Raw genomic sequence first — 26,749 nt, forward strand, 5'->3', positions numbered from 1 at the left:
CCATTCAGTTTTAGAATACCATTCTTAATTAAACAATTTACTAAATAATTTGATCAATTTCTTTAGAAGATATGAGTCTGCCATCAATCGAAGGGTGAAGTTCTTTTAACCCTCATTTGATAAATTTGTATCTAAATGTACAGTATTTCATAATTTTTCATTTATAGTTTATATGTTACTTCACATTCCCTTTCTGCAATGTCAGAAGACTTGGGCTTCTAGCTTTCTGTTTTTCCAGCTATGGTTGTAGCTCGGCTAGTAATAACAATAATAATCATCACAAAGACAAAATTTTTAATTTAATATAATGCATATTTTGCAATGAATGAAAAGAAAGACATGATGAACCCTTGGTACTGTTTACAATTCACTAGACAAGGAGCCCTCTAGTGGTGATTATTTGAAAAGACTAGTTTCAGGCTTAGCATGAATGGAATTTAATTTTACCTTTCATCAAAATGTTCTCAAGAAATTTTGTAAACCAATGTGAGATGTTATTACTTCTAAATGTACAATAATCTAGAAAAAAAAATGGCAAAAAAAATTAAGTCATACATAATTGGGAACACTATACCATTCCTAAATCTTAGCACTTTTGTCTGTTCTGGTCATTTTCATGCTGCAAATAAAATCAACGAGAAGATTCATAAAAAGAAAGAGCAATAAAAATGAAGTGAAATTAAAATTTTATATTCAATAAAGCCTATACAGTATTATCAGTTTAAGAATGGGCCTCAAAAAAGATAAATGTAAAAAAAATGTAAAACTAATCCCTTAAATATAATTATAGAAACGGATGTCTGTACATAATATTCTCCTTCACATGCACATAAAAGAACTTGAAATACAAATCTTACAAGAAAAGAAACAGGTTATCAAAAATAGAATTTCCGAATCATGACAGCTAAACTCTAAGCAGGTCTTCAGGATTTAATCTTTTTCCCGGAGGAATTTCCATCCTCCTTCTCTTCTGATTCAAGGGGTCGCTTCTCCTCTGATTTTGAACCTCCAGGTTTTGACGATTTCTCATATGAATCCTGAAAATACAAAAGGCATACACAATAAAGAAAAACTGATCTGTATATAATAACACGAATAATAGGATTTTAAAATTAAAATCTATATTAGTATTGTACAGTACTATCTTTCAAGTAGTATAATGCTATTAATTTATAAGCGCCAATTTCACAACCACAGAATAAAAAAGAAATCAATAAAAGTTTTCTTTCAGTGTCATGCAAACCACTTTGTGGAACTGCTATATACTGCCTCCAGTATATTCTTAAAGGAATAACAAATGTAGATTACAACAATCTATTCACGCTTAGCACAAATCAGTTCAGAGGTAACGGATATAAACTGGAATGGAAAAGATACAACACCACTCAATGTGGCAATTTCTTTACATACAAAATAGCAAATACTTGGAATAGACTTCCAGTGGATGTAGTAAACGGTAACACCGTAAACGAGTTCAAGAATAAGTTAGACAAGATCATAAGAAAAATCTAAATGATAAAACTAAATCACTCAACCAAAGAGCAAACGGAGTCTCCTCGGATGGACTAAAAAGTCTTTGAGACATCCAAAATCCTTGCATCTCCTTGTAACACATACACACACACACACTCACTCTCTCTCTCTCTCTCTCTCTCTCTCTCTGTGCAACCACAAGTAAAGTAATAACTACATATGTGGAAGCAATCTTTCCTCTAAAAGAATTATTCATATTCTGATAAACTAATCATTCAGATCTTCCCGGACAGTTCCATCCAGTTCATAATACTAGGCATGCAGTTAATCCTAATAGTCAGGCCTTCTCCATCATGAGGCTCAATACTACACAGTATTGTAGAAGTTTTATTCCAGCTGTGACCAAGTTGTGGAATGATCTTCCTAATTTGGAAGTTGAATTGGTAGAACTTCAAAAGTTCAAACTTGCAGCAAATGTTTTGATGTTGAACAGGCTGACATAAGTCTTTATAGTTTAGTTTATATATATGAAATATCTGTTTTAATGCTGTTACTGTTTTTAAGATATTTTTTTAATTGTTAATTATTTCTCATATCGTTTATTTATTTCTTTATTTCCTTTCTTTGCTGGGCTATTTTCCCTGTTGGACCCCTAGCATCTTGCTTTTCCAACTAGGGTTGTAGGTTAGCTAATAATAATAATAATAATAATAATAATAATATTAATAATATTTCCACACTTACTTAAATACCTTCATCAAGGAATAATCCCATTTATTACTCTATCACAAATTTACAGTACAGTATAGTTAATTTAAATTAGAAAATGATTTAACTTATACGTACATCATTCTTGGCAAACTTCGATGTCCATTCTCGAGCTGTTGCTTCATACTGTGTCTTCCTGTATTGGTATTCTTCAGCCTGTAACGTAAATCATCTAAACCATTAATCAAGAACTACAGTACCAACTAATTTTCAAGTTACAATGTCGAACTACAGGAAAAATTTTACTTAGATTTTCAATTCAAGACAATACCCCCTTTGCTCCCCACAAAAATTCCAACTTAACGTAATCTTTAAAGTACTGTACACTGTAGAGTATTATTTTAGATATATGCATAATCAATCTATAAAAACTTTGATGAATCTTTTGTAATATTGTACTACTTAGCCATTTTCAGAACTCATTAATTATCTTTCTATGCAGATTGGAGCAATGGACTGGATCTTAAAATTTAGGCCACAGGCCAGGCATCAGGACCGATTGGGTGTTCAGCTAGTGGTACAATAAAGTAAGTAGTATTTGAACTAACGTGGAAATCATATCTGGGTTCAAATCAGGCACTCGTAGATTATTGGTTTGTGCACTCATCAAAATACAAGAAATTGTTTTAGTACTGTACAGTAAAATTAATCCCTGACAAGGGGCTTGGATGTTACTATTATAACATTACTGTATTGTCAAATACAACTCATTCTTCGAATACAACAATGTAGGTAACTACACTTCTAACTAACTAACACTTCAAATTAGCACCAGTGACATTGCATATACAGACAATAACAAAAATGTCCTACAGCATGACAGATTGCTGTTTCATATTTCTTTATACAGCAAAAGGATTATAATTTTAATACTTTGCCCTAGCCCATGTGTGAAGAATAATAATCACTGAGGAGAACAGAAGGATAGAAAGTATACCAATGAAAGATGTCCTAATACTAAAATTTACAGACTAAACATAAAATATAAAATGGCTTCTATTTCAATGAGAAAAATGAATGTAATGTGTAAAAATCAAATAATTTCCACTTACAATGTCAGTCATTAAGGGATCATTTGGGTTTGGACTTGCCATAAGAAGCCGAACTGATGTTAACACACTGGCAAGGTTATGCATTGGACGCCAGCTACCACTTGGTGGTAACTTTAAAACATCCAGACAAATACGTCCAGCAGAGTCTATGTTGGGGTGGTATATTTTAGTGACGAAGCGTACATTTGGCGGATGAAATGGATACCTGAAATAGCAGACTTTTAGTTATTTCTACAGATTATCTAAATTTTGTTAAGTATCACATAAATGTGGAAAAAGACAAGCTGATTGAAAAGTAGAGCAAGTGTTTTTTTTTTTTACACTGTTAACAGTTCTCCAATCATATTGAATATCCCAATTAAAATTTATCTAATGTTTTAGACAATAAATAATGTTAAGCCTTATTTTATAAAGACTACTAAAAATTTTATGTGAGGCAGGCCCAAAGTCAAATTAACAGAACATCTTCTATCTTTAAAAAAATGCTGCTCCTTGATTTATAATTTTCTGTCTATTCTAATAAAATACTGTACCAAATAAGCTTTTACAGCTGGTCATACCTATATTTCAATCATCTCTGTACCCAATTAGACAGGGGAGATTTGAACATAAATGTCTGTTATATACAAAAAAAAATTGGGTTTTGATAATAGAAAATTGCTCTTCGCACTCCCCAAGAGAGATTAGTTCACCAAACGTTCAGCTGGGCTCCACAAGGCACTAGAAGAGTTGGAAGACACACGCCACCATGGTGGAGGACTATGAAGTGCAAAGTAGGAGATGATGAATGGTTAAGTATTGAATTAAAAGTTCAAGATAGAAACGACTGGCGAAATCTAACCGAGGCCATTTGTGCCAATTAGCGTAGGAGATGATGATGATGATGAATAAAAAATTCACAAATTTAAAAGAAATTGGCATTTTTCCTAACTATGAAACCCGAGGCTAATAAAAAGTATGATTTATGTTTGGCTGAAATTTGAATGTTGGAATCTTAATGAGGTATGTACTGGTGATCAGTCAGTGATCAATCTACCCTGAAGAAATGTTTTAATAGTTTCATTCTGCCTTGTTTCCCTGTCTGGTCTTCAGCTACTAACCCAGAAGCCCAGCCTAAGCAGAGTTCACAAGGAACGGAAGGAATACACTTCATCTCTTAATTACAGTAAAAGAACTACTCTATATACCATGATTGTTTGAACAATAGAATTCATATATATAATGTACTAAACTTACTTTTCTGGAATCTCTATTTCCAGCTTGAACATACCACCATCATATACAGTGCCTTCTTCACCAAAGATAACTGAAAAATACAAAGAAAATATATTTTCAATATTAGAGAAAATAAAAAATATAGTGAATAGATTAAGTAAATACAAGTAAAATGGCTATATACATTATACAATGTAATACAGTAACACCCTGAACATGCCCTTAATGGGTTAGTTGTCAATTATTGGCAATGGCCATGCCATCATGACCAAAAACCTAACATATGTTTATTATTACCAAACTTAAAAATGTTATTTTCATTAGTAAAATAAATTTTTGAATATACTTACCCGATAATCATGTAGCTGTCAACTCCGTTGCCCGACAGAATTCTACGCACGGGATACGCCAGCGATCGCTATACAAGAGGGGGGTGTACTCACCAGCGCCACCTGTGGCCAGGTACTGCAGTACTTCTTGTTGACACCACCTCAATTTTTCCTCGGTCCACTGGTTCTCTATGGGGAGGAAGGGTGGGTCAATTAAATCATGATTATCGGGTAAGTATATTCAAAAATTTATTTTACTAATGAAAATAACATTTTTCAATATTAATCTTACCCGATAATCATGTAGCTGATTCACACCCAGGGAGGTGGGTGAAAACCAGTGTACATGTATATCAAGAAGCTAAGTATCCCGTATTTCATATTATCAGTTATTCAAAATAACAATGAAATAATAAGTACCTGGTAAGGAAGTCGACTTGAACCATTACTCTGCCTTTAATAAGTTCGTCTTCCTTACTGAGCGCAGCGTTCCTCTTAGGAGGCTGAACAACACTAAGGTGCTGAAGTATAAAGGGCTGCAACCCATACTAAAGGACCTCTACACAACCTCTAACCTAGGCGCTTCTCAAGAACGAATTGACCACCCGCCAAATCAACTAGGATGCGGAAGGCTTCTTAGCCTACCGTAACAACCCAAAAACAACAATAAAAGCATTCAAGAGAAAGGTTAAAAAAGGTTATGGGATTAAGGGAATGTAGTGGCTGAGCCCTCACCTACTACTGCACTCGCTGCTACGAATGGTCCCAGGGTGTAGCAGTTCTCGTAAAGAGACTGGACATCTTTGAGATAAAATGATGCAAACACTGACTTGCTCCTCCAATAGGTTGCATCCATAATACTCTGCAGAGAACGGTTCTGTTTGAAGGCCATCGAAGTAGCTACAGCTCTCACTTCGTGTGTCCTTACCTTCAGCAAAGCAAGGTCTTCATCCTTCATGTGAGAATGAGCTTCTCTAATCAGAAGCCTTATGTAATACGAAACCGCGTTTTTGGACATAGGCATCGAAGGTTTCTTGATGGCACACCATAAGGCTTCTGATTGTCCTCGTATAGGTTTTGACCTTTTAAGATAATACTTTAGAGCTCTGACAGGGCAAAGAACTCTCTCTAGCTCGTTACCCACCATGTTGGAGAGGCTAGGAATTTCAAACGATCTAGGCCAAGGACGTGAAGGAAGTTCATTTTTTGCCAAAAACCCGAGCTGTAAGGAACATGTTGCTGATTCGGATGTGAATCCTATGTTCGAAGGCGTGAACCTCACTAACTCTTTTGGCTGTTGCAAGGCAGACGAGGAAAAGAGTTTTGAGAGTAAGGTCTTTGAAAGAGGCTGACTGGAGAGGTTCAAATCTAGGAGACATCAGGAACCTTAAGACTACGTCTAGATTCCAGCCTGGAGTGGACAAGCGACGTTCTTTAGAGGTCTCGAAAGACTTAAGGATGTCCTGTAGATCCTTGTTGGAAGAAAGATCCAAGCCTCTGTGGCGGAAAACTGATGCCAACATACTTCTGTACCCTTTGATCGTAGGAGCCGAAAGAGATCTAACATTCCTAAGATGTAACAGGAAGTCAGCAACTTGGGTTACAGAGGTATTGGTAGAGGAAACTGCATTGGCTCTGCACCAGCTTCGGAAGACTTCCCACTTGGATTGATAGACTCTACGAGTGGAAATCCTCCTTGCTCTGGCAATCGCTCTGGCTGCCTCCTTCGAAAAGCCTCTAGCTCTAGAGAGTCTTTCGATAGTCTGAAGGCAGTCAGACGAAGAGCGTGGAGGCTTGGGTGTACCTTCTTTACGTGAGGTTGACGTAGAAGGTCCACTCTTAGAGGGAGAGTCCTGGGAACGTCGACCAGCCATTGCAGTACCTCTGTGAACCATTCTCTTGCAGGCCAAAGGGGAGCAACCAACGTCAGCCGTGTCCCTTCGTGGGAGACGAACTTCTGAATAACTCTGTTGATGATCTTGAACGGCGGGAATGCATAAAGATCGAGATGGGACCAATCCAGCAGAAAAGCATCCACGTGAACTGCTGCCGGGTCTGGAATTGGGGAACAGTACAATGGGAGCCTCTTGGTCATGGAGGTGGCGAACAGATCTATCGTTGGCTGACCCCACAAGGTCCAAAGTCTGTTGCACACGTCCTTGTGAAGGGTCCATTCTGTGGGGATGACTTGACCCTTCCTGCTGAGGCGATCTGCCGAGACATTCATATTGCCCTGAATGAATCTCGTTACCAGCTTGAGGTTTAGACTTCTTGACCAAATGAGGAGGTCCCTTGCGATCTCGTATAGCTTCTTCGAATGAGTCCCTCCCTGCTTGGAGATGTATGCCAAGGCTGTGGTGTTGTCGGAGTTCACCTCCACCACCTTGTTTAGCAGGTGGGACTTGAAGTTCATTAAGGCCAGATGTACTGCCAACAACTCCTTGCAATTGATGTGAAGCGTTTCCTGTTCCTTGTTCCATGTCCCCGAGCATTCCTGTCCGTCCAAGGTCGCGCCCCAGCCCGAGTCTGATGCGTCCGAATAGAGATGAAGATTGGGGGTCTGAACAGCTAACGAGAGACCCTCCTTGAGAAGGATGTTGCTCTTCCACCACATGAGAGTAGTCTTCATCTCTTTGGTAACAGGAATAGAGACCGCTTCGAGCGTCATATTCTTGTCCCAGTGAGCTGCTAGATGGAATTGAAGGGGGCGGAGGTGGAGTCTCCCTAACTCGGTGAACAGGGCTAACGATGACAGGGTCCCTGTTAGACTCATCCACTGTCTCACCGAGCATTTGTTCCTCTTCAGCATGCTCAGAATGCACTCTAGGGCTTGGTTGATTCTTGGGGCCGACGGAAAAGCCCGAAAAGCTTGACTCCGAATCTCCATTCCCAGGTAAACGATGGATTGGGAAGGAATAAGCTGGGACTTTTCTAAGTTGACCAAAAGACCCAGTTCCTTGGTCAAGTCCAAAGTCCAATTGAGACTCTCCAGACAGCGACGACTTGTGGGGGCTCTTAACAGCCAGTCGTCTAAATAAAGGGAGGCTCTGATGTCCGCCAAGTGGAGGAATTTCGCAAGATTCCTCATCAGTCGCGTAAACACCATAGGTGCCGTGCTTAGGCCAAAACACAGGGCTTGGAATTGGTACACAACCTTTCCAAAAACGAATCTCAGAAAAGGTTGGGAGTCTGGATGAATGGGGACGTGAAAGTAAGCGTCTTTCAGATCCAACGAGACCATCCAGTCCTCCTGCCTGACCGCTGCTAGGACCGACTTGGTCGTCTCCATAGTGAACGTCTGCTTGGTGACATAAGCATTGAGCGCACTGACGTCCAGCACCGGTCTCCAACCTCCTGTCTTCTTGGCCACCAGAAAGAGACGGTTGTAGAAGCCCGGGGATTGATGATCCCGGACTATCACCACTGCCTCCTTCTGTAACAGGAGCGACACCTCTTGATGTAACGCTAGCCTCTTGTCCTTTTCCTTGTAGTTGGGAGAGAGGTTGATGGGAGAAGTGGTCAGAGGGGGATTGCGGCAGAATGGTATCTTGTAACCCTCCCTTAGCCACTTGACAGACTGGGTGTCTGCACCTCTTCTTTCCCAAGCTTGCCAGAAGATCTTGAGTCTGGCTCCTACAGCTGTCTGGAGAGGAGGAGAGTCAGTGTTTGCCTTTCGAAGACTTGATACCTTTCTTGGACCTGCCCCTGTGACCGTCTGGGCGGGTACCTCCTCGGCTGGGGGCTCTGCCACGAAAGGGCGGAATAAATCTAGTAGCAGGAGTATCAGCCACTGGGGTGCGGTAAGTTCTAGGAACTGAAGGAGCAATCTTAGCCTTCCGTGCTGAAGAGGCCACAAGATCATGCGTGTCCTTCTGAATGAGAGCCGCAGACAATTCCTTGATAAGATCCTCAGGAAACAGGAACTTAGAAAGAGGAGCAAAAAGTAACTGTGACCTTTGGCAAGAGGTGATACCAGTGGAAAGGAAGGAGCAAAGCTGTTCCCTTTTCTTGAGGACTCCCGATACAAACATAGAGGCAAGTTCGCCGGAACCATCGCGAATTGCTTTGTCCATACAGGACATGATCAGCATGGCCGAGTCTTTGTCAGATGGGGCAGTCTTCTTGCTCAAGGCCCCCAGGCACCAATCGAGAAAATTAAAAATTTCAAAGGCGCGAAAGACTCCCTTCAAGAAGTGGTCCAGGTCAGAAAAGGTCCAGCAGACCTTAGAGCGTCTCATAGCCGACCTTCGTGGAGAGTCAACCAAACTTGAGAAGTCAGCCTGGGCAGAGGCAGGGACCCCCAAGCCTGGTTCCTCTCCTGTGGCATACCAGACGCCCGCCTTAGACGTCAGCTTAGGAGGTGGAAACATAAAAGACGTCTTTCCCAGTTGCTGCTTGGACTGCAACCAATCCCCTAACATTCTCAAAGCTCTCTTTGAAGATCTAGCGAAGACGAGCTTAGTGTAGGCAGACTTAACAGGTTGCATGCCTAGAGAGAACTCGGATGGAGGAGAGCGAGGGGTAGCAGAAACAAAGTGATCCGGGTAAAGTTCTCTGAACAGAGCTAGAACCTTGCGAAAGTCGATGGAGGGTGGCAATGACTTGGGTTCCTCCACGTCAGATGAAGGATCATCCAGGTGAGCAGCTTCATCCTCAGAAACCTCATCACCTGAGAGTTGAGAAGCGAGAGGTAAAGTTAAAGCGGTCTGCTGAATGGCTGAATCCTGAAGAGCGGGTGCATGCGCACTAGCGGATTCATCCTCAAGTCTCTGTTGAAGAGGATGAGGGCTGGTAATGACAAAGTCCTGAGGCTGGGATGAAGGAGGTTCTGCGGAGGTCTGAGGAGCAAGCGTGGTGAGAGGCGACTGTAGTAAAGCATGAGGCTCATGCTGCAAAGACTGCGGTTCCAGTTGAATGGAAAGAGGCTCAAGCTGAGGAGAAAGTGGCAGATGCATGCGTTGAGGTGGCTGACTCATAGCATGAGGTTCCTGCCTCAAGAGTTGCGCTTGCTTCAAGGGTTGAGGTGGCTGCGCAGAGAGAGGCTCTTGTCTCACGAGTTGAGGTTCTTGAGGTGCTTGCCTCGAGAGTTGAGGTTCTCGCCTCGAGGAAAGTGGAGGTGGCTGCTGCGAGAGTTGAGGTGGCTGCCTCAAGGATGGTAGAGGTTGTCGTACCTCAAGAGGTTGCTGCCTCGAGGATGGATGTAAAGCAAGATACTCCTGCCTCAAGGGTAGAGGAGGTTGTAAAGCATAAGGCTCCTGTCCCCATTGTTGAGGAGGTTGCTGCGTGGTAAGAGGCTCCTGCCTCAAAGAAAGTGGAGGTTGCTGCACAGCGCTGGTATCTGGCAACTCCCAACGCGGCAGCTCACGCATGGAGGTAGCTTGAGGAACCTCAACCTCATACGTCTGGCAGATTGTACTGCGCTGAGGAGGAGGAGCGCTCGCAGGAGGAGGTGTATTAACCTTCTCTGCCTGAAACTCCCGCATCAACACCGCAAGCTGCGACTGCATAGTCTGCAACAAAGCCATCTTAGGATCAACAGAAGTTGAGGTCTGTTGAGGCATAGCTTTAACAGACGTTGAGGTCTGTTGAGGCAGCACCTTACCTCTCTTAGGAGGCGTGCAGTCACCTGATGACTGCGGCGAGTCCGAGCTAGCCCAATGGCTACACCCTGGCTGTTGGACTCGCGCGGTCTGGACTTTACGCTTAAGAGGTCTTGAGACCTGAGTCCAGCGTTTTCTCCCCGAAAATTCTTCTGCAGACGAGGATATTAAGGGCTCAATCGTCTGAGAGTGGAAGTGACGATCTCTATAAGATACGCCCGCAACCACTGAGGATACTACTGTGCGCCGATCAAGGCCTGCCGAACCCTTTTGCCCTTCGACATTGCTTCTCCCCTGGGCTTGGGAGCTTGCAAGAGGTCCCGGACTGGGAGGACGACTGGCACGCACAGAAGTATCCTCACGCGCAACACTGACACTGACACTAGCACTAGGCACAGCACTGGCACTACCACTTCCCACTGCACTTTTCACTTTAAGTTCCTTGACGTCTGCCAAAAGGAACTTGTGGTCACTCACTACCGACTCCACTTTATCACCTAAAGCCTGAATGGCACGTAAAACATCTGACATATCAGGCTGAGCACTAATAGTAGGTTCGGGGGTAGCCACTACAGGGGGAGGAAAAGGATGAGGATCATGGGGGGAGGAATAAAGTAAAGAGCGAGCCGAACTCCTCCTAACTCTCTCTCTCTCTAACTTAGTGGTATACTTGAGGAATCGAATAAAATCAAGTTCCGAAAGTCCGGCACATTCCTCACATCGATCTTCCAACTGACAGGATTTTCCCCTACAGTCGGAACAAACGGTGTGAGGATCAACCGAGGCCTTCGGAAGCCGCCTAATACAAGTCCTACATCGTCTTTGGGGAGGAGCTTGAGAATGGTCGGACATCTTGAATCAGAGAACAGTCAAGGGGGATTCCAAATTAAAGCTAAAGATCGTTAAACCATAAATCAAAATTAATCCAAAAGCTATCTAAGCTAAGGAAAAGCTTCCTGTATAGCGAAAGCTGAAATCTCAGAGCAATACTTCACCAAAACCGTGAACAAAGACTCCAAAATTATAAGCGTATCCATGTAGGTCTTGCCGGAAGCACGACAGAGGAAAAATTGAGGTGGTGTCAACAAGAAGTACTGCAGTACCTGGCCACAGGTGGCGCTGGTGAGTACACCCCCCTCTTGTATAGCGATCGCTGGCGTATCCCGTGCGTAGAATTCTGTCGGGCAACGGAGTTGACAGCTACATGATTATCGGGTAAGATTAATATTGAAAACTATAATTTCATAAGAGTCATACTAAACACATACAAAGTTATAAAACATTAAAGGAATGTTAATTACTTTGCTGTCATTCAAAATCAATTTCAGCAGGGTAACATATTTTTATCCTATTGTTCATTTACTTTCTCATAAGCTTAGGACCCTCTTCCTGTACACGAGACGATGAGTTAATACAAAAGTAATATGTATATGTATATGTATATGTATTACTATTATTTAAACACCCAACTGCGTATATCACCTTTTAATGTATATATAATATTGCAAATATAACTTACAGAATATGTAAAAGATACGCATCTGAAATAGGACCTATGCCTAGGAGGGGAGAAGATTAGTGGTGGGTGGTCTAAACTTGCCTTAGGCTTGTTAAGTCAAATATTTCTCATACCATATAGAGATACAGTCAGAAAAGATGCTCTGATTTTTCTGCATTTAATGTGATATTTATTTCTAAAGGTATAAGTTTGAGCTTATATTATCAAAATAAGGTCCTCTCGAAGCGGTCTTAGCCTCTATTGATCCCTGTCTCAATGTTCATCTTGGACTTTGATAAAGAAGACATTTTCTGCAAATTATAAGCATATATACATTCAATCTACAACCTTACCTTAACTTTGCATTGATAAATTTGAGAAAAAATGCACCATTTAACAATATTTTATTCTTAAGTGGCAATATATTCAACACTTGCTACTTGTTTTACATATGATGGCAGCATTGCACCAAATGTTTTGAAGACTCGAGTCAGCGTTACCAGATTGAGAAATCCCAAATCCCCCCCGAGAACGACAGAAATACAACATATGAACTTGAGTGAAAATAGAAAAACCATTAGTATGTTTTTTCAATGCTAAATTTTGTTTTATTCATGGTGAAGCATAGCTTTGTATCAAGCCTGATAAAAAACACCCATCATAGTTTGAAAACAAGACTGGTGAAATTTTTCCACCTGGTAACACTGACTTGAATAAACAAGTAACAGACGACAAGCACACAATAAATCAGCACCATCTGTTGCCGCCTTACCCTACTAAAGCGGGCAAATGCTCACAGAAATCCAAGCAGCGTTCCTGTCTTCCCTTTACTGCTTTTGCTTCCTGGACCGTTTTAAGAACGAAACAGTTCCCGACTGAACCCCACGAGCCTGTTTTCTTGGCTTAGGTGGGAGTGCCAAGGAAAAGGGAGGAGAGGATATCACCTTGTGCCCTTCCTTGTGTTGACTTCTTTAAGGAAGTGGGTGTTATCCACGTCTGACTAGAGATCGGCCTAAGAAGGCAAAGCTACCTTCTCTTGCAAAGGAACCTGCTGTTCCTCTTGCAAAGTAGACCAACTATGAGGCGAGAACTGATAAGGGGCGCTTAAGCGCGCACGCTTCTCAGTTCGCCCAGGTAAGGTGTAGTTCACCTGTGTTCGTCTGTCTCTCTAGAATGCTCGCAAGGTAGAATTCGTCTTTATACTAGACAATGCTTCTTGCATGCGTGAGTCTTGATGGGAAGACTCGCCCAAGAGGCGCACACTTTCGTCCGGTATATGGTATATGAGCTCGCCCACCTACCTTGCTAGGTGGTAGGGTGCGCCATGCTGCGCAAGACTCGTCTGCTATATTCCGGATAGTGCGCTACCTTGTGAAGGAATCTGACATTGTCAGATATAGGGTCAAGGGAGGGTGAGAGAGTGTGAATGGAACGATGTACAGTATCTCTCTTTGAGTATTGAGACCGAACGAGGTTCGGTCCCGTGAAGTATCCACCTCCATCATTAAAATATAAAGGCGATCTGGATTGCACGCAGACCTCTCAGGCAAAAAACCTTGCCCAACTACCTCTCTAGTGCACGGTGAATGGGTGCACAACACTCTGCAAGACTTAGGTCTCTGCTTATGCCCAAGAAGAATGGACCAGAGTACTCTTGTACGACCTGCCTCCCACAGAAGCCTGGTGGGCAGCATTATGCACGCCTACAGGAGGAGGCATTCGCTCGTAAAGCACTACAGTATTACGGCTGTGGGAGACAGGTTGGACCAGGAACTTATCCGCAAAGAAAAAATTTTCCCCTCTGATTTATCGGAAAAAGAGATGAGCTCTGGGCTACCTGGTCAGCCAATTACCCATTAGGGAAGCCAACACTTCCCATGGATTGTGACTGCTCCCACCCCCAAAGGGTTGGCAAACTGAGTGGAACAAGAAACCTTGATTCTCAAGCGAAAGTTCAATACTCATCGATTACTCTCGAAGGGCCGAGAGATTGAGTAGCATGTAAACATCTTAAGTTTACATGCTATGTAAAGGGGAAAAATCCTATCATCTAATTGCCTTCAATCCAGTGGGAGTGTGTGGTGTAAGTATGCTTACAGATCGGTAATACCAGGGTAGCCAGTACTCCCTAGAGAAAGATGGGATTACAGCGAATCTACTTAGCGATCGCTGTTGGGTAAGAGATCATTCGAGAACGACCGATCGCACGCATCTACTTCTGAAAGGCAAGATTAAGATTTATCTTCAATCTATTGTTGGACAAGTGAAGTGTGGGACAGAGTAGATGGAGAATACTGGCCAGAAACATCGACCCCACATAAAAGTGGGAAAAGATGCTGACAAAGAAGAAGATTGTTGGACAAGTAATGTATGCATAAGTCCATCTACGAACCAGTAACACAGACCAGAAATGTGGGATGAACATACGGACGCAGCCTAAATGATTCATTGCGTCCGGAACTCGGTTGGAGAACGCTGATCATCGTTTGCAATCGAGACCTTCTTCTTCCTATGAATGATAGAAACGTTTGTATTTCTTTGTTTCCGATCGGCAAACTAGGATGAGTTTCAAATGTACCCTCCCTCGCCTCACAAAGCTCTTAAAGCTTTGTTGTGGCCAAAGGCACGTTGTCGGCAATAAACCCAAAGAGTTAAAGCCTACGAGACTAATTGATGGGATAGGCAGCAGCTGCAAGCGATTGGCAGTTGTCACCATCTGCAGTAAAGACCCAAAAGGGAAGTTGCAAACGAGACTCATTTTGTACTCTGAGGGTACAGCAGCGATAAGCAGGAACTGCAAGCAGTCAACTAACTCCTTCGTTGCCAAGCTTCGAAGGGCAATAGCGGGGCATGGACAAATTCAATTCCTGCTGGAGGAATCCCCCAATGGGAAACCATCCAGGCAAAGGCAGTCTCTCCTGTGGGTGGAAAAGGCAACCAACCACTGTTCCTGCAAGCTGGAAGATTGCTTGACAGTGGCTGATGGAGGGTAACTCTCCCTTGGAAGGGAACATTGCCCAACACATGGTGGACGTTAACTCTCCCTCAGAAGGGAAAGTTGTCCAACACCTGGAGGCGGACCTCTAGGCAGCACTCTCTGCTTCCCATCAACAAGCATTGTTCAAGTTGAAGGTCGACATAATGTTGCCTGTGAAACATAGCCGAAGCTTGTTTCTGGGTTCACCTTGTAGGGGTTACCCAACAAGTCACTCTGAGGTCGATTTCCTACCTAACATCAAGAAATTGCTTTGTAGTAAATGGCAACAGCACTGGGATAGTCTAGATGGCAATAAAATGAGAGAAGTAACAAATGCCATATCTCCTTGGAGGTATAACATGATGCCCCGAAAATGGGAGACTTCTCTTTGTCGTCTCCGTATTGGTCACACTCGGTTGACACACGAGTTTCTGCTAAGGGCCAACACCAACCCTATTGTGAAGACTGTTTAGTACCCCTAACAGTGAGGCATTTGTTGACCGAATGCCACAATTATAATAACTTAAGGAATAGATATTTGTTTGAGGCTCGAGGTGAGGGTGGCAGGTTCATCCTCGCCAAGATTCTTGGACATGATGTGTCCTACTATGCAAGTGGCATTTTTAGATTTATTTCAGAAGCAGGTCTTCTGGAAACTATCTAATGTTTATAATGACATCCAACTTTTACGGTTTTAATTGAATAATCATTAATTTTTTTGTAAATATAAACTAAATGATATCGGCGTCAATGACCTTAGTTGTCAGGATGCCTGAAAACCTTAAATCAATCAATCACTCTGAGGAGTACTTGTCAGCATCTGCTCCCGCCCGCTGACCGAAGTAGAGCAAACGTCGGGGCGAGCAGAAGATGAAGCCAAAACAGTTGAGCTAGCGGAAGAGTGTTTGGGTCAAAGGCCTTAGGGGACTCGGGGGGTGGGGGGCGGGTGTCAACCCCAGGGGGGGATGTCTGCTCCCATCGTGTGCCCAACTGCAAAATCTCTTGCTTGCTGCCTCGCCTTGCATGGGGAACCTGTTAGCCCCAAGGAAGATATTTCTAAAAGAAAAAGGACTTTTTAAACTTTTAGGCCAGTTGCTTTAATCGTAAACCGGTTAAAAGGTTTTGAGGGGAGAGATAGATGACGTCTTTACTCTACCTAGCCAAAATAAAAAATGACGTTTGTTTACTAGCGCTTGTGTGAGCGTGGTGGTTGGTCTACCTCCAATAACTAGTAGAGGGTAGTAACAACTCGCAAAACCTTAAATGGCTGGTTTCAGCAATCGCCGAAATAATACTCCTATGTAAAAGTGTAAGGTTTGTATCTAGTGCCGGACCAAAGAGAATATTAGGAAGAAAATTCAGTCCGGTTGGAGAGTGTCGAGAACATGTCAGTTCAACACGATGGCCAGTCAGAATGGGGGCTCTGAGCACTGTCAGACCCAGACTACCAGTGAATACTGGGTGGCGGATGCCAGAACCACGATAATTCTTCATTGACCGTTACCAGCCTTTTGAATCTTACCCCTACTAAAGGACAAAGGTTTATATTTGTGTATGAGAAAACCATGACAAAGTTTCTAGTCATTCCAGTTTTTGCCAATTGGATTAATAAGAGGATCTTCAGACTCTTCAGAACAAAACACAAATACTGTACCATTTGTGCATTTAGTAAAAATAATTCTCAGACCTTAACAGATTTAACAAAATAAGTCATACCTGCATTGAAGGTAGAGAGATCATCTCCTTCAGGCCAACATGAAACTCCAGTAGGAGGAGATTCCCGCAACTGCTTGCATTCTTTCTTCACACGCCCCAGTCGAACAGCCATGGTTACCTTGGGGTACGGCGGGGTACTTTCTTTAATGTTGCTTCAAATTTGTAAAAGTATCTACATTTATTTCCTTTACAGAATTACCATAACCGGTGACTGCTTTCCCCTGTTGGCAAGAATTGAATTACAAACATAAAAAGGTGAACGATTATATAATACAGTAAGAATATTCTAATTTTCTAAATTATTAAAAATTGGTACATATGTACCGTATTTAATAAATTACATATCTATGTATAAAAATGACAAATATGGAAATTATTTGTATTTTTCCTAACCATACAAACCTGAAGTTCTTTACTGTGGAGATATATTTCAGCGACAGCTGAAATAGGAAATAGTAGTAAAACTTTTAGCGAGGTGTAACCACCCAACTACTAGTTATCGAGGGAGGGCGGGGGGGTAGTAGCTAAAACAAGCTACTTTGCAATACCAGGCAGAACTTTCGGGAATAAGTGATGGTGGGCCAGTATGCGTAAAGAGCTTCAGGTTTGTATGGATAGGAAAAATACAAATCATTTCCATATTTATTGTTCTGGCACCAAATACAAACTTTTCAGCTCTTTACTATGGAGACACACATTTAGGTGGGTGGAAGTCCAAAACCAACTGGCTGGTCACAGACCTGGGGCAAGACTCTTGTGCTTTGCACGAGCTGTGGAAGAGTGTACCCTATAATCTCGCTACCTTTCAATGAGAGATAATGGTCCGAGCAATTGTACAATGGTGTAAGAACTAAGCATTGTAACTCGACCATATAAGACATACCCTAGAGCTAAGCTGCTCTTTTATCTGGGGGTTACCAAATTCCTACCTCGATGGGAGAACGGAGACTTAACAAATATACTACATATATTAGGATATGCAAGGGGCAATGGTACCTACCTGCAATCAGACGTCAGCCTGCAGAGATCCTCGGATGCTCGAGCCCCGAGATAGGGGATAATGAATGACGAAAAGGCCAGTCACACGCACATTCATACTAGACTTGCAACCAGGCAACATCTGCTCTCAACCAACTGCTACTCGTCCTACAAGGAAGTCAAGGTGTTACTGTCCACGTTTTGCACAGCCACCAGAAGACCTATGGAGAATGTGTCAAGACTCCTGTCGGTTACGTTTTCCAACTAGTGGGCTGTGAATGTTGTTTGACGTTTCCACACGCCAACTTATACGACCTGCGTTACAGTGAAGTTCTTATTTAACGCCAGGGATGTGCTAACACCCTTGACGTCATGAGCTTTAGGTCTACAGTTAAGAGGAGTCGAGTCCAAATGAAGGGCTCGTTCGATCACCTTCCTGATTCAGGAAGAGATTGAATTCTTCGTAATTCTATCCTTGACGCTGCCTGTGCTTACCAACACTCTACTGCCTGCGGACGAGCTTGAAATTTTCGTTTAAGGTATTTCGGAGCCTTTGTAGTTTATGGGGACACGCCGAGAAAAATGGACAACAACTAACCCAAACTTCCCCCCCTTACCTGACCTACAAGCCATGTCCTTACCTTCCTAATGACCTAACGGGGGGGGGGGGCTAACGCCCCCTGCGACCACCCAACCACTGTCGCTATCATACAAAGCCCACAAACCCAACCTAACCGAAACTAGTAGTTCCCAGGTCACAATCACTAGCCGGGGGCAAGCCCCCGGACCCCCTTCTTGGGCTGAACTTAGAAAATATAAAATAACTTCATATTATGGTATATCGGATCATCGTAAAGCACATCTTCCCCATACGGAAAAACAATTGGGGTAGTAATAAGAAAGATATCGCCCTGTCCCCATAAACTACATTCACCCCTGAGACGTTATATAGTTATACAGTACGGTATAGTTAAATGGTCCAAATAAAGAATTGTAAATGCTGGGTTGGTAAAACATAACGTATGTACTGCAGATACATAACGTTTGTAGATACATAACGTTTGTAGATACATAACATGTATTTAAACCGAGTTTACCATTAACCTACCTTGTAAAATGACAACTTGGAGATATAGAATGCAGTATCAGTCAATGGAAACAATACTTAAAAATCATTCGCAGGTTAAAAAAATCCTTAGGAGTGTTCAAAAAATTTAAAGTTCCAGGTTCCTCGTTGCTCTCTCCACAACACAGTAATTGTGGGCACACTACTAGAAGAAGCTTAGTAGGTGCAGAAAATTCATTATCATTAGTTACCTCCTGCATAGACAGCACAGCTTATACATACTTTTACTTCTAACTTGTAGGACCTTTCTGTTATACATAACAGCATATTTAGTTGATGTTTCTAAATTCCCCATTTCTATGTCATTAGTTCTGAATTTTCTTAATTCATTACAGCAAAGCATGTGTTCCGTAGTATCCTCTGCCTCCCTACACAACACACAAAGCCTTTCATTATCCTTTCTGTTTCTATAATTTTCTTTTAATTCTATCATATTCAACCTTGTTTTCATAACTATTACTGCTTCTTTGGTGTTAGGTTCTCCTGTGTAGTCTCTTCTGCCATTACTATTCACAACTTGGTCATCTCTGCTTTCTTTTCTTCTATTTTTCTATTAATTTTATTTGAAACTTTACTTTTTATTTCTTTTTTGAGTTCTTGCTTTTTATACTTTCTTACTTCTTTAATATAGTATCATGTTTATTGCATATTCCTATAACAGGTAGTAGGTTGGCCAGGGCACCAGCCACCCGTTGAGATACTACCGCTAGAGAGTTATGGGGTCTTTTGACTGGCCAGACAGTACTACATTGGATCCTCCTCTCTGGTTACGGTTCATTTTCCCTTTGCCTACATACACACTGAATAGTCTGGCATATTCTTTACATATTCTCCTCTATCCTCATACACCTGACAACACAGATTACCAAACAATTCTTCATCACCCAAGGGGTTACTGCACTGTAATTGTTCAGTGCCACTTTCCTCTTGGTAAGGGTAGAAGAGACTCTTTAGCTATGGTAAGCAGCTCTTCTAGGAGAAGGACACTCCAAAATCAAACCACTGTTCTCTAGTCTTGGGTAGTGCCATAGCCTCTGTACCATGGCCTTTCACTGTCTTGGGTTAGAGTTCTCTTGCTTGAGGGTACACTCGAGCACACTCTCCTATCTTATTTCTCTTCCTCTTGTTTTGTTAAAGTTTTTATAGTTTATATAGGAGATATTTATTGTTGTTACTCTTCTTAGAATATTTCATTTTCCTTTTTTTCCATTCCGCACTGAGCTATTTTCCCTGTTGGAGCCCCTGGGCTTATAGCATACTGCTTTTCCAACTAGGGTTGTAGCTTAGTAAGTAATAATAATAATAATACTTTTTCCCAAAATTCCCCATATGGTTCCCTAATTTGGTTTTCGACTAGCTCCTTAACTATAGTCAATTTTTTTTAGCGAGGCAGATTTGCACAGACTCGCAGCGGTGCCCTTTTAGCTCGGAAAAGTTTTCTGATCGCTGATTTGTTGGACAAGATAATTCTAACCAATCAGCGATCAGGACACTTTTCCGAGCTAAAAGGGCACCGCTGCGAGTCTGGTGCAAATATGCCTCACTAAAAAAAATTGAGTATAGTCGTTTTCATCCTCCGGTTTAGGGCTTAACCTTTATATTTGCAATGGCAGCTCAAGATTCTTGTAATTCTATGTTGCTTTATTCATTTGTGAGCTCTTAATAGGGTAGCATATAAAGCAAGTGCAGCAAGAGGACAAAGATGATGTACGGACAGCATTAAAGCACGAAACAGGAATTCTTTCTGTTGTGCCATTGTTGACAAGAACACCGCGATTATTATTATTATTATTATTATTATTATTATTATTATTATTATTATTATTACAAGCTGAGCTATAACCCTTGTTGGAAAAGCAAGATGCTATAAGCCCATTGACTCCAACAGGGAAAATAGCCCAGTGAGGAAGGGAAACAAAGAAATAAGCAAACTACAAGAGAATTAATAAACAATCAAAATAGAATATTTCAAAAACAATAACAACGTTAAATTAGATATTTCATAAATAAACTATAAAACTTTTAAAAAACAAGAGGAAGAGAAACAAGCAAGAGAACTCGATTCCAAGACAATGTAGGCTATGGAACAGAGGCTATGGCACTACCCAAGATTTTGGAGTGTCCTAGAAGAGCTGCTTACCCTAGCTAAAGAGTCTCTTCTACCCTTACCAAGTGGAAAGTAGCCACTGAAGAAGTACATTGCAGTTGTTAACCCCTTTAGCGAAGAAGAATTGTTTGGCAATCTCAGTGTTGTCAGGTGTATGAGGATAGAGGAGAATATGTAAAGAACAGGCCAGACTATTTGGTGTATGTGTAGGCAAAAACAAAATAAGCCGTAACCAGAGAGAGGGATCCTATGTAGTACAGTCTGACCAGTCAAAGTACCCTATAACCCTCAAGCGGTCGTATCTCAATTGGTGGTTGGTGCCCTGGCCAACCTACTACCTGCCATGTAGGTCTAAAAGAAATTAAAATCGGGAAACTTAAGTCAGGGGCGTAGGAGTTTTTTTTTTCATAGGGGGGGGGGGGGGCTATAGTTTGGAATGGCACTGAGGGCAGGGGAATAGACATAATTTCCCGCAATTGGCAAAAGATTGTACAAAATTAATTTTTGGAGGATTTTTATGCGACCAATTACATGTAGCCTACACATATAAAACCGTCCAAAAAATATATATTTGTTTTGCTACAATCTTCTGTCAGAGTAGTTGGGTTGACAAGTCAGTCGGATGTTGTGCATGAGAGACTGAGTTCTATCAAGGGAGGCAAAAAGAGAATTCTGGTGATCGGAAAATGTCTCAGGAAATTGACCTACAACTGTTGAGTCTTGTTGGTTGGCTGGTGATTGCTGTAGTATGATACTACTACTACTACTACTACTACTATTATTATTATTATTAGGCCTATTATTATTATTATTATTATTATTATTATTATTATTATTATTATTATTATTATTGTTGTTGTTGTTGTTGTTATTATTCTACAACCCTAGTTGGAAAAGCAGGATTCTACAGTCCTTAGTGCTTAAACATGGTAATTATTTCGTCTCTAATCCTGTCATTAGCGAAATGTACAGCGTATAATATATAATATATATAATATATTATATACTATGTGTAAGATGATTTTGGACAAAGTAGGTTGCGTTTTTTTTTTTTTTTCAAATTTCGATCTCACAATATTACTTTGTTCTTATCCTCATTCATCATTCATGAATGTATTGATTGTTTTAGTTATTAATTTATAAAATGACATGTTTATTAACCAATTTTATTAATAGTAGACGCCAATGGAAGAAATTACAGCTGTAAAATTCGTGAAAATTGGCTCTAATCCCACCAACCAATGGGATAAGTGCTTCTAAAACCTCTTGCCAGATTACGAAGCTTTTAGCCAATAGTAGAAGGCAATAGGAAAGTCTGGCAATGGTGGCCTTAGCCAATGGGATACGCGTTTCTTTAGCCTTCTGCCAAATTACGAAGATTTTAGCCAATAGTAGAAGGCAATAGGAAAGTCTGGCAAGTGGGGGCCTCTGATTGGCCAAAGCACCAATTCCTACTTAGAGTAGAAATTACTCACTGTAGCTCTGGAGCTAGAGATGAACGGTGACGAGGTCAGTTGGTGGTAGAAAAAACAATTCTATTTTTATTATATCTGTGTGATAATCTTGATTTTTTAAATGGTAGACGATGTCTTTATCATTTGTAACCATAACTATATATCTAGATATCGAAATATCAAAATAGACAAAGGCTGTTAGCCATTTAATGGTATCCGGTGGTACCATGAAGGTTTTGGTCGGCCATTAGAATTTTTTTAAAGTTAAATTTATTTTTAATTTGTGTGGGTATTTCGAAGGTAATTGTGGTTCATATTATAAAGGCAGGATTGTGAATGAAAATTATAGTGTTGATAGGACCCGGAAAGAAGCCATTAAAGTAAAGCAAGTACTAGTTGAATGATTGCAAATTAAGATACATTATTCTAAATGCCTTCCATCAGGGTGGCCGATGTGATAACGTCCCTGACTGGTGAATGCCAGACTGGGGTTAGTCTCTTGCTCAAACTCTTTAGTTTCTTTGGTCGCTGCAACCTTACCATCCTTGTGAGCTAAGGATGGAATTTTAGGGGAGCCTATAGATCTATCTGCTGATTCATTAACAGCCATTGCCTGGCCCTCCTTGGTCCTAGCTTAGGTGGAGAGGGGGCTTGGGCGCTGATCACATGTATATATGGTCAGTCTCTAGGGCATTGTCCTGCTTGATAGGGAAATATCTCTGTCCCTTGCAGCAGCCACTGCCTGGTCCTCTTTGGTCCTAGCTTGGGTGGAGACGGGACTTGGGTGCTGGTCATATGTATACATGGTCAGTCTCTAGGGCATTGTCCTGCTTGATAGGGCAGTGTCACTGTCCCTTGCCTCTGCCATTCATGAGCGACCTTTAAATCAATATATGGACAATGATTTTTATGTTAATTAACTTGAGTCCGGCGGTCTTGTATAGTCGTTGCAACATGCACTGCCTGTAAGAACATCGCTATCATTATCATTATTATTATTATTACTTGCTAAGCTACACCACTAGTTGGAAATGCAGAATGCTATAAGCCCAAGGGCTCCAACGGGGAAAATAGCCCAGTGAGGAAAGGAAATAAGGAAATAAATAAACTACAAGAAAAGTAATTAAAAACTATAATAAAATATTTCAAGAAATAAATAAACTACAAGAAAAGTAATTAAAAACTATAATAAAATATTTCAAGAACAGTCACATCATTAGAATAAATGTTTCAAATATGAGTTATAATAAAAAAAGAGAAATATCATAGAATAGCGTGCCCGAGTGTACCCTCAAGCAAGAGAAGTTTAACCCAAGATAGTGAAAGACCATGGTATAGATGCTATGGCACTACCCAAGACCAGAGAATAATAACCGTTTAGTTGCCCGCTCTGAACTGCTGAAGGTTTTAATTTTGCGAAATTTGATTTTACTCTGTTTTATTAGGACAGTTCTTTGGATTTTAAATTTAAATGGGTGGAGTATTCACATATTAATATAAAAGTACAGTTAAAAAAACAGTAATTTTAATCGGAAATTCTTCGTAAATATCTACTGTCCTCAGCCGTAATTCAGTATAATTACAAGCAACTATAATTTTACCATATTTTGTTATGCTTTACGGGTTGGTGACTTTAATATGACTCCTTAACGTCAATATATACGTTTTTAAAGGAGTAAATGCTAAGGGGATTAGGCGTGTCGCAGTGACATAGCTAAGTGGGTGGGCATGTCGCAGTGACGTAGCTAAGTGGATTGGGCGTGTCGCAGTGACGTAGTTAAGGAGTTTGGGCTCGTCACAGTGACGTAGCTGAGGGGTTAAGTGTGTCGCAGTGACGTAGCTAAGAGGGTTGGGTGTGTCGCAGTGAGTAGCTGAGGGGTTGGGCTTGTCACAGTGACGTAGCTGAGGGGTTGGGTGTGTCGCAGTGACGTAGCTAATGGGATTAGGCGTGTCGCAGTGACGTAGCTAAGGGGATTAGGCGTGTCGCAGTGACGTAGCTAAGGGGATTAGGCGTGTCGCAGTGACGTAGCTATAGGGGGTGGGCGTGTCGCAGTGACGTAGCTATGGGGATTGGGCGTGTCGCAGTGACGTAGTTAAGGAGTTTGGGCTTGTCACAGTGATGTAGCTGAGGGGTTGGGTGTGTCACAGTGACGTAGCTAAGGGGGTTGGGTGTGTCGCAGTGACGTAGTTAAGGAGTTTGGGCTTGTCACAGTGACGTAGCTGAGGGGTTGGGCTTGTCACAGTTATGTAGGTGAGGGGTTGGGTGTGTCGCAGTGACGTAGCTAAGGGGATTTTGCATGTCGCAGTGACGTAGTTAAGGAGTTTGGGTTGTCACAGCGACGTAGCTGAGGGGTTGGGTGTGTCGCAGTGACGTAGCTAAGGGGGTTGGGTTTGTCGCAGTGACGTAGTTAAGGAGTTTGGGCTTGTCACAGTGACGTAGCTGAGGGGTTGGGCTTGTCACAGTGACATAGCTGAGGGGTTGGGCGTGTCGCAGTGACGTAGTTAAGGGGGTTGGGTGTGTCACAGAGACGTAGCTGAGGGGTTGGGTGTGTCACAGTGACATAGCTAAGGAGGTTGGGCATGTCGCAGTGATGTAGCTAAGGGTGTTGGGCGTGTTGCATTGGCGTAGCTAAGGGCGTTAGGCTATGCGTGTCGCAGTGACGTAGCTAAGGGGGTAGGGCGTGTCGCAATGGCGTAGCAAAGGGGATTGGGAGTATCGCAGTAACGTAGCTAAGGGGACTTGGTGTGTAGTAGTGATGTAACTAAGGGGATAGGGTGTGTTACAGTGACGTACCTAAGGGGTGTTGGGCGTGTCGGAGTGGCTTAGCTAAGGGGGTCGGCATGTCGTAATGGTGTAGCTAAGTGGGCTAGGCGTGTCCCGGTGGCGTAGCTAAGGGGGATGGGCGTGTCACATTGGCGTAGCTAAGGGGGTGGGCATGTCGCAGTGATGTAGCTAAGGGGGGTGGGCATGTCGTAGTGACGTAGCTAAGGGGGGTGGGCGTGTTGAAATGACGTAGCTAGGGGGGTTGGGCGTGTCTCAGGGATGTAGCTAAGGTGGTTGTGTGTGTCTCAGAGATGTAGCTAAGGTGGTTGGGTGTGTTTCAGGGACGTAGCTATGGGGGTTGGGCGTGCCGCAGTGACGTAGCTAAGGGGGTGGGCGTGTCGCAGTGACGTAGCTATGGGGATTGGGCGTGTCGCAGTGACGTAGTTAAGGAGTTTGGGCTTGTCACAGTGACGTAGCTGAGGGGTTGGGCTTGTCACAGTTATGTAGGTGAGGGGTTGGGTGTGTCGCAGTGACGTAGCTAAGGGGATTTTGCATGTCGCAGTGACGTAGTTAAGGAGTTTGGGTTGTCACAGCGACGTAGCTGAGGGGTTGGGTGTGTCGCAGTGACGTAGCTAAGGGGGTTGGGTTTGTCGCAGTGACGTAGTTAAGGAGTTTGGGCTTGTCACAGTGACGTAGCTGAGGGGTTGGGCTTGTCACAGTGACATAGCTGAGGGGTTGGGCGTGTCGCAGTGACGTAGTTAAGGGGGTTGGGTGTGTCACAGAGACGTAGCTGAGGGGTTGGGTGTGTCACAGTGACATAGCTAAGGAGGTTGGGCATGTCGCAGTGATGTAGCTAAGGGTGTTGGGCGTGTTGCATTGGCGTAGCTAAGGGCGTTAGGCTATGCGTGTCGCAGTGACGTAGCTAAGGGGGTAGGGCGTGTCGCAATGGCGTAGCAAAGGGGATTGGGAGTATCGCAGTAACGTAGCTAAGGGGACTTGGTGTGTAGTAGTGATGTAACTAAGGGGATAGGGTGTGTTACAGTGACGTACCTAAGGGGTGTTGGGCGTGTCGGAGTGGCTTAGCTAAGGGGGTCGGCATGTCGTAATGGTGTAGCTAAGTGGGCTAGGCGTGTCCCGGTGGCGTAGCTAAGGGGGATGGGCGTGTCACATTGGCGTAGCTAAGGGGGTGGGCATGTCGCAGTGATGTAGCTAAGGGGGGTGGGCATGTCGTAGTGACGTAGCTAAGGGGGGTGGGCGTGTTGAAATGACGTAGCTAGGGGGGTTGGGCGTGTCTCAGGGATGTAGCTAAGGTGGTTGTGTGTGTCTCAGAGATGTAGCTAAGGTGGTTGGGTGTGTTTCAGGGACGTAGCTATGGGGGTTGGGCGTGCCGCAGTGACGTAGCTAAGGGGGTTGGGTGTGTCGCAGTGGTGTAGCTAAGGGTGTTAGGCGTTTCGCAGTAACGTAGCTAAGAGGGACTGGGTGTGTAGCAGTGATGTAACTAAGGGGACTGGGCGTGTCGCAGTGACGTAACTAAAGGGGGTGAGCGTGTTGCAGTGGCGTAGCAAAAGGGGTTGGGCGTGTCACAGTGGCATAGCTAAGTGGGTTGGGTGTGTCGCAGTGGCGTAGTTAAGGGGGTTGAGCGTGTTGCAGTGGCGCAGCAAAGTGGGTTGGGCGTGTCGCAGTGACGTAGCT

General features: G+C 42.7%; 1 protein-coding gene across 2 annotated transcripts; it reads right to left on the bottom strand.

Moving 5' to 3' along the window:
* Positions 1-280: 280 nt before the first annotated feature.
* On the bottom strand, positions 281-18,851 carry LOC137650489 (ubiquitin-conjugating enzyme E2 T-like). 2 transcript variants are annotated; one of them, XM_068383717.1, is made up of 6 exons: positions 18,715-18,851; positions 16,629-16,849; positions 4,530-4,599; positions 3,294-3,498; positions 2,320-2,397; positions 281-1,037 (listed from the first exon to the last, which is right to left on the bottom strand). In XM_068383717.1, exons 2-6 carry the CDS (start codon positions 16,738-16,740, stop codon positions 924-926), a joined length of 579 nt encoding a protein of 192 aa, XP_068239818.1. In that variant the 5' UTR covers positions 16,741-16,849; positions 18,715-18,851; the 3' UTR covers positions 281-923. The 2 variants fall into 2 exon arrangements, with proteins under 2 accessions (XP_068239818.1, XP_068239819.1); XM_068383718.1 differs by having other exon boundaries at positions 16,629-16,746; positions 18,715-18,845.
* Positions 18,852-26,749: the final 7,898 nt, after the last annotated feature.

This window comes from Palaemon carinicauda, chromosome 12 (genome assembly GCF_036898095.1).
Source record: "Palaemon carinicauda isolate YSFRI2023 chromosome 12, ASM3689809v2, whole genome shotgun sequence".
Taxonomy (NCBI): domain Eukaryota; kingdom Metazoa; phylum Arthropoda; class Malacostraca; order Decapoda; family Palaemonidae; genus Palaemon; species Palaemon carinicauda.